At 18.6% G+C, this 7660-nt stretch overlaps 3 protein-coding genes across 3 annotated transcripts; 2 read left to right on the forward strand and 1 right to left on the reverse strand. All coding sequences in view use genetic code 6, as the record gives it.

The window, feature by feature from the left end:
* Positions 1–250: 250 nt before the first annotated feature.
* TTHERM_002653448 (hypothetical protein) lies at positions 251–637 on the forward strand (the record flags this gene model as incomplete). The annotated part of the gene is made up of 1 exon (XM_012800749.1): positions 251–637. One exon carries the CDS (start codon positions 251–253, stop codon positions 635–637), a length of 387 nt encoding a protein of 128 aa, XP_012656203.1.
* Positions 638–2166: 1529 nt separating this feature from the next.
* Positions 2167–2642, reverse strand: TTHERM_002653449 (hypothetical protein; the record flags this gene model as incomplete). Its single annotated transcript, XM_012800750.1, has 2 exons — positions 2167–2343; positions 2520–2642. The coding sequence occupies 2 exons, from the start codon at positions 2640–2642 to the stop codon at positions 2167–2169; spliced, it is 300 nt and encodes a 99-aa protein (XP_012656204.1).
* A 166-nt stretch (positions 2643–2808) lies between these two features.
* Positions 2809–7487, forward strand: TTHERM_002653450 (cyclic nucleotide-binding domain protein; the record flags this gene model as incomplete). The annotated part of the gene is made up of 15 exons (XM_012800751.1): positions 2809–2847; positions 2904–2953; positions 3219–3308; positions 3605–3694; positions 3901–3990; positions 4270–4359; positions 4654–4743; positions 5043–5132; positions 5406–5495; positions 5703–5792; positions 5979–6068; positions 6354–6443; positions 6713–6802; positions 7062–7151; positions 7391–7487. The coding sequence occupies 15 exons, from the start codon at positions 2809–2811 to the stop codon at positions 7485–7487; spliced, it is 1266 nt and encodes a 421-aa protein (XP_012656205.1).
* Positions 7488–7660: the final 173 nt, after the last annotated feature.

A 7660-nucleotide genomic window follows, 5' to 3' on the forward strand; every position in this document is an offset into this window, starting at 1 on the left:
CCTTATCTACTATATGCTAATAAATAAATTAATTAAGTTATATTGCTTTAAATTCATTTTAATATTTAAAAATATCTCAACCAAAACAAATAAACGGCTTTACAGAAGATAAAGTGTTAAATTTGAAAGATAAGTGCATTTTCCTAAACCAGAACCTAAGACTGTTGCACCTTCATCGCCAATTTTATTGCCACTTTTTAAATTTTGAATAAAAAATAAAGAGTTAATTAGTTAGTAATAAGGAAAAAATATGAAATAATAAGAAATTAATTAATTTACAGTGAATGAAAAAATGAGTTAAATTTACAAATCAAGAAAAAAAACACACAATCAGAATAAAAAAAAGAAAAATAAATCAAGTAAAAAGCTAATAAACTAATTAAAAGAGTTAGTTATATCGTTTTAAATACATTTTTATATTAAAAAATATCTAAATCTAAAACAAATAAACTGTTTTTACTTAAGATAAAGTTCCAAATTTAAGAGGTTAGTGCACTTTCCTAAAGCAGAACCTAAACTTGATGCATCTTTATCACCAATTTTATTTTCACTTTTTATAAAACGAAGAAAAAATATTATGTTAAATAGTTAGTTTGAAAGAAAAAATGAAGAAAAAATAGGAAATTATAAGAAATGAATTAATCGATTAATTAAAATTTAAAAGCAATATTTGAAAATGAAAATATTACGTAAATTAACAAATGAAGAAAGAAAGAAAATAATCACAAGCATAAAATATAAATAAATAAATAAATAAATAGATAATTCCATTTGCCATTTTTAAATATTGAAGAAAAAATAAAGAGTTAATTAGAGGGAAAAAATAAATAAAAAATATTAAATATAAAAAAAATGAAAAATTAATAAACACAATCAAAATAGTGTGAAAATTAAGTTAAAATAGTTAAAAAAATATTTTTATTAACCAAGAATAGCGCTCTTATGAAAAATATATTGTAATAAATTAATTTTACTTTAGAGAAAAACTGAGAACCTAATGCGATTAAAGTGAAGAGTTTAAGAACTATTTTTATTAATAAAAATAAATTTAAACAACCTTAATGAAAAAATAAATATTTACTTCTTCTACGTTTTTAAAATATTTTTTATCTTTTATCATTTATTTATTTTTATCTTAAAAATATTGAATAATAATTTATGGAAATTTAATTAATTAATAAATTTACTTTTTTTTGAAATTAAATTGTAGAAAAATAACAATTAAATTATAATAATTATCAAATATTCAAATTTGTAAATTTGCTTTTATGAAGAGATAAAACAAAAAGTTAGTGCAGCAACCATTATTAAATCTTAATATTTCTATTGAAAGCATGTATGTATATACTTAAAATATAGCAAGAACCAAAGATGGGTAGATAAAGAGATATAAGTTGATAAAAATTTAGCAATTAATAAAAGTACTTCCATTTTAATAAAATAATTTTTATTTAGTAGATTTTTTGGTAGTAATTCCTCCATCAAATTACTGACAGAAGGCTGTTTTATTATAATATTGACAAATGTTGAAAATCATGTCATTGACTATTATATTGTTTTAATAAACTTTAAAAAAAATACTTTCTTTATTCCTAATTTTTAGGTTTTTTTATTCATTCAAATTCAAATTACTTTTATCTTAAAAGTATATTAAAGATAAGTAAGTACCTTCAGTATTTAAAAAGTATTATTAATATAATTAGAATTAGGCTAAATTTTTTAATAAAAAGAAAAACTAAATGAAAAAAAGTTATGATTAACTCTGATTCAGGACAGAAAAAAAGAAGTTTTGGTTAAGTAAAAGGCATTTTATTTAAAAAAAGAAAGACTAAAGAGAAAGCAAGAGAAAGATAAATAGATATATATTAAAAATAAATTTAAATCAAAGAGATAGTAATTATTTTGATGACATACTTAATTACTATTTTTCATTTAATGCATCAAAATATATCAGAAAATAAATTTTATATATTTATACATAATCTTTAATTAAATAATGTTTGTTTATTTTTAAATATTATTTAAATCATCGCTAATAAATAGTGAAGATTATTTTTTAGAATTGTAAAGTGCTATACTTGATTTGTTGTATAGTTAACTTTTAAATGAATACAAATCCCATTTTTGTTTTTACTTGAAATCCCACTTATGCACACATACCCAAACTCACTGAGTTTAAGGAATCAATTGCCTAGACTCAATAAACTCCATCACAAAATTCGAATTCCTCTTTACACTTATGAAATAAATAAATTCTTTTAATTTATTTATTAATAAATCTTTTATGTATTAAATCTATTTTTTTTTAAATTTATCTTAACTATTGATAACTTAAAAATTATCCTATTTATTAAAAATGTATTTAATAGGTATAAATGCATTTATTTGGTGCTTCAAAAAAAAACTTATGGGATTTGAAAATAGTTCGAGAAATAATAAATAAATAAATAAAAACTAAAACAATAAAAATCTATTAAATAAAAATTATTTTATAAAATTTAAGTATTTTAATTAATTACTAAAATTTGTTTTAAATATGACTGACTGGCTATCTATCCATCACTTATTCCTACTATATTTTAATGTATAAATTTTAAATATAAACATTAAGATTTAATAATAATAATAATCACACTAACCATTTTTGTGTAAAATTTTATAAAAGTAAATATATAAATTATATTTGATAATTATTCTAATTTATTTGCTCATTTTATACAAATTAATTTCATATAAAGCAAATTAATACTTTTAATTAATTAAATTTCAATAAATTGCTTTCCAATATTTTTGAAAGAAAAAAAATAAATGATATAAGAAAATAAAAATACTTTGAATCTAAAAGAGGTAATTATTTATTTTTTTATAAACATTCTTTAAATTTATTTTTATTAATTAAAAAGTTTTTAAACTCTCCACTTTAATCTCATTAGAATCTCAGTATTGATCTTAGGTATATTCAAATTATTTATATTAATTTTATAAAAGTTTTTTTTATCTTTAATTTTCAATTAATTCATAATATTTTTTTAAATAGAAATTCTCATTTATATTCATTTTTTTATTTACAAATATTTATTTAATTAATTTTCATTTTCATTTTCAACTTTAACTTTTAATATTAATAAATTAATTCCTTTCTTATAAATTCATATTTTTATTGATTTTTTCTTTCAATGTAATTAATTAAAACATAATTTTCTTCAATATATAAAAAGTGACAATATAATTGATGATGATTGTGCATCAGAATTAGGTACTGCTATATCAAATTGCACTAATCTCTCAAATTTGACACTTTTTATCGTGTAAAAGCAGTTTTCTTGTTTTGGATTGTGTTATTTTTTAATATAAAAATAAATTTAAAACAAAAAAACTAATTAAATTTATTTATTAGTTTAAATATTGATTAATTTTTCTTTTCAATTTTCATTTTCGCATGTATTTCTATTTCGTTGTTAGCTTAACTAATTTTTTAATTTACAACTTTTACTTTTACTATTAATTAATTAATTCCTTACTTACTTATCATTTCATATTTTTTCTTGATTTTTTCCTTCTAACTAGTAATTAATTATAATTTTTTTCTTCAAAATTTAAAAAGTTACAATCAAATTGGTAATTAAGGCACTTCAAGCTTAGGCTCTGGTTTAAGAATGTGCACTAATCTCATAAAATTAAAACTTTATCTCTTGTAAAAGCATCTTTTTTGTTATATTTATTTATTATATTTTTATTAGATTTCTTTTTCTTTTTATTATTTGTTGATTTAACTAATTTTATTATTTTAAACTTTTGTTTTATTTTTAACTAGTCAATTATTTCATATTATTTTTATGATGTTTATTCTATTTTTTCCTTCCTAATAACTAATAAATTATATTTTATATATTTAAAAAGTAACAATTAAATTGGTGATGATGGTGCATAAGGCTTAGTTTCTGCTTTAGCTAAGTGCACTAATCTATAAAATTTGACACTTGATCTTACGTAAAAACAGTTTATTTGATTTTTTTTGATTGAGATATTTTTTTAATATAAAATAAAAATAAAAATGAATTTAAACAATATTACTAAGTAACTAACTCTTTTAATTTTTTAATTTTTCTTTTTGTTATTAATATTTATTTCTTTCTTTGCTAATTTAACTAATTTTTAGTTTTTTCATTTTCAACTTTTGCTTTATAAATTTCTTATCATTTCATATTTTTACTTTTTTTCCATCAACATAACTAATAAATGATATTTTTTTCTTCAATATTTAAAAAGTAACAATCAAATTGGTGATGTAAATGCATCAGGCTTAATTTTTGGTTTAGGAGGGTGGGCTAATCTCGAGACTTTGACGCTTAATCTTGAGTAAAAATAGTTTATTTGTTTTGGAATATGATATTTTTGAAGAAAAAAAAAGAACTTAAAAAATAGAATTAATCTTTAAATTTATTTATTAACTTTTTATTTTATTTATTTATTTTTCTATTCTTTTTAATTTTTATTTTTATTTCTTTACTAATTTAACTAATTTTACCATTTTCAACAACTTACTTTTGATTTTATTTTTAATTAATTCCTTTCTTATTATTTTTTTTCACTTTTTACTTCTAACTAACTAACTAATTAATTAATTAAATTTTTTCTTCAATTTTTTAAAAGTTGCAATAAAATTGCTGATTATGGTGCTTCATGCTTAATCTCTGGTTTACCAAATTGCATTAATCTCTCAAATTTGACACTTAATATTGGGTAAAAACAATTTATTTATTTTGGATTGTAATATTTTTGAATTTAAAAGTGAATTTTAAACAATATAGCTAACTAACTAACTAACTAACTAACTAACTCTTTATATTTATTTATTAGATCTATATTCAATTAATTTTTCATTTCTTTTTGAAATTTGTTTTTTTTTCTTTGTTAATTTAACTAATTTTTTCATTTTAAACCTTTGCTTTTAATATGAATTAATTTCTTCTATATTTTTTCTTCATTTTTTCCTTCAAAATAACTTATAAATTATATTTTTTTCTTCAATATTAAAAAAGTTCTAATTAAATTGGTGGCGAAGGTGCATCAAGCTTAGGTTCTGCTTTCGGAAAGTGCACTAACCTCACAAATTTGGCACTTGGTCTTTGGTAAAAACAGTTTATTTATTTTTGATATTTTTGAATATAAAAAAGAATTTAAAACAATATAATTAATTATTAACTTACTCTTTTAATTTATTCTTTAACTTTTTATTTGAATTATTTTCCATTTTTTAATATTTATTTTTATTTATTTACAACAAATTTTATCATTTTTAATTAAATTTTGCTTTTATTATGAATTAATGAATTTCTTGTTATTTCATTTTTTTTCTTCTTACTAAGTAATTAATTTTATTATTTTCTTCAATATTTAAAAAGTGGCAATTAAATTGCTGATTATGGTGCTTCAGGCTTAGGCTCTGGTTTATCTAATTACACTAATCTCTCAAATTTGACACTTGATCTTGGGTAAAAACAGTTTATTAATTTTTGATAGTGATGTTTTTTTATATAGAAGGGAATTTTAAAAACTCTTTAATTTATTTATTAGCTTTTTTTATGATTAATTTTTCTTTATCTTTTTTAAATTTATTTTTATTTCTTAGTTAATTTAACTAATTTTTTTATTTTCAACTTCAATTAATAAATATTTTTTTCTTCAATATATTTAAAAAGCTCTAATTAAATTGGTGATGAAGGTATATCGGGTTTAGGCTCTGGTTTGGTAAAGTGCACTAATCTCTTAAATCTTACTCTTAATCTTAGGTAAAAACAGTTTATTTATTTTGGATTGTGTATTTTTTAATATAAAAATGAATTTAAAACAAGCAATATAATAAATCTTTTAATCATTTTTAACTTTTACTTTCATTATTAATTCATTAATTCTTCATTTTTTCTTTCTTTCTTATTTACTAATTAATTATATATTTCTTTTCAATATTAAAAAAGTGACAATTAAATTGCTGATAATGGTGCTTCAGGCTTAGGCTCTGGTCTAGAAATATGCACTAATCTCTAATATTTGAGGCTTGATCTAGGGTAAAAACAGTTTATTTGTTATGAATTGTGATGTTATTTGATATAAAAGAGAATTTTAATTACTGTAAATAGCTAACTAACTCTTTTAATTTATTTATTTATTAGCATTTAAAATTATAAATTTTAATTTTTCTTTTTTAATTGTTCTTTAATTTAATTAATTTTTTCATTTTTAACTACTGCTTTTATTATTAATTAATTCACTTCATATTATTTATTCTTTTTTCTTCATTTTTCTTTTTAGTTAATAATAAATTAATAATATTTTATTCTATATTTAAAAAGTAGCAATCAAATTAGCGATGCAGGTATATCAGGCTTAGGTTATGCTTTAGCAACATGTACTAATCTATCAAATTTGTTTCTTGGTCTATGGTAAAAATAGTTTATTGCTTTGCAATGTGATATTATTAATGTCTAAGTGAAATTTAAACTATATAACTCTTTTAATTTATTTATATGATTAATTTTTCTTTATATATTTATTTTTATTTCTTTGCTAATTTAACTAAATTTTACCTTTCAACTGTTTGTTACTTTTATTATTAATTAAATTATTTCATATTATTTATTCATTTTTGTACATTTATCCTTCTAACTAACTAATAACAAATTATGGTATTTTTTTCTTCAATATTTAAAAGTTACAATATAATTGGTGATGAAGGTGCATCAGGCTTAGGTTTTGCTTTAGCAATGTGCGCTAATCTCTCAAATTTGACACTTGATTTAAGGTAAATAAATACAGTTTATTTGTTTTGGATTGTGATATTTTTTAATATAAAAATGAATTTAAAACCATAATATAACTATAATTTATTTATGAACTTTTTATTTGATAAATTTTTCTTTTTCTTATTTATATTACTTTGTTATTTTAACTAATTTTTTCATTTTATACCTTTGCTTTTATTATAAATAAATAAATTTCTTATTATTTATTTTTTTTCTTCATTTTTTCCTTCTAAATGACAAACTAAAATATTTAAAAAGACCCAATTAAATTGGTGTAATTGGTGCATCAAGTTTAGGCTTCTATTTAGGAAAGTGTCCAAAGCTCTCAAATTTGAAGCTTTATCTTGAGTAAAAATAGTTTATTTATTTTGAATTGTGATATTTTTTATTATTTTAAAGGATTTATAAAAATATAACTCTTTTAATTTATTTATTTATCTACTAGCTTTATTTTGATATATTTTTTTATTCTTTTATATTTTGCTTATGTTTTTTTATTCTTTGATTTAAAAAAAAATATTTAATTAATTAAAAATTTTATAATATGTAATTTTTTTTTGTTATTTTTCAATAATTTTTATTAAAAGTGATTAAGGAATCAATAAATCATAATAATTAAAAGTAAAAAACCAGTGTCTTAAATCAAAAAGATTAGTTGCCTTTAAAATGTGTTTCTATCAATGATAAAAAGTGCAGAAAAAAGGATTACTAATTATAAAAACATTTGAATAATAAAATATAATATGTATGTTCAACCTGTTATTTATTATTCGTCTGTGTAGGTAGCCTTGAAAAAGGAAGAATCTAGGGTTATATTTTTTATTTAGTATTTTATAATTGGATCATTTAATATAGAT

The sequence above is a fragment of the Tetrahymena thermophila genome, assembly GCF_000189635.1.
Source record: "Tetrahymena thermophila SB210 genomic scaffold scf_8253981, whole genome shotgun sequence".
Lineage (NCBI taxonomy): Eukaryota > Ciliophora > Oligohymenophorea > Hymenostomatida > Tetrahymenidae > Tetrahymena > Tetrahymena thermophila.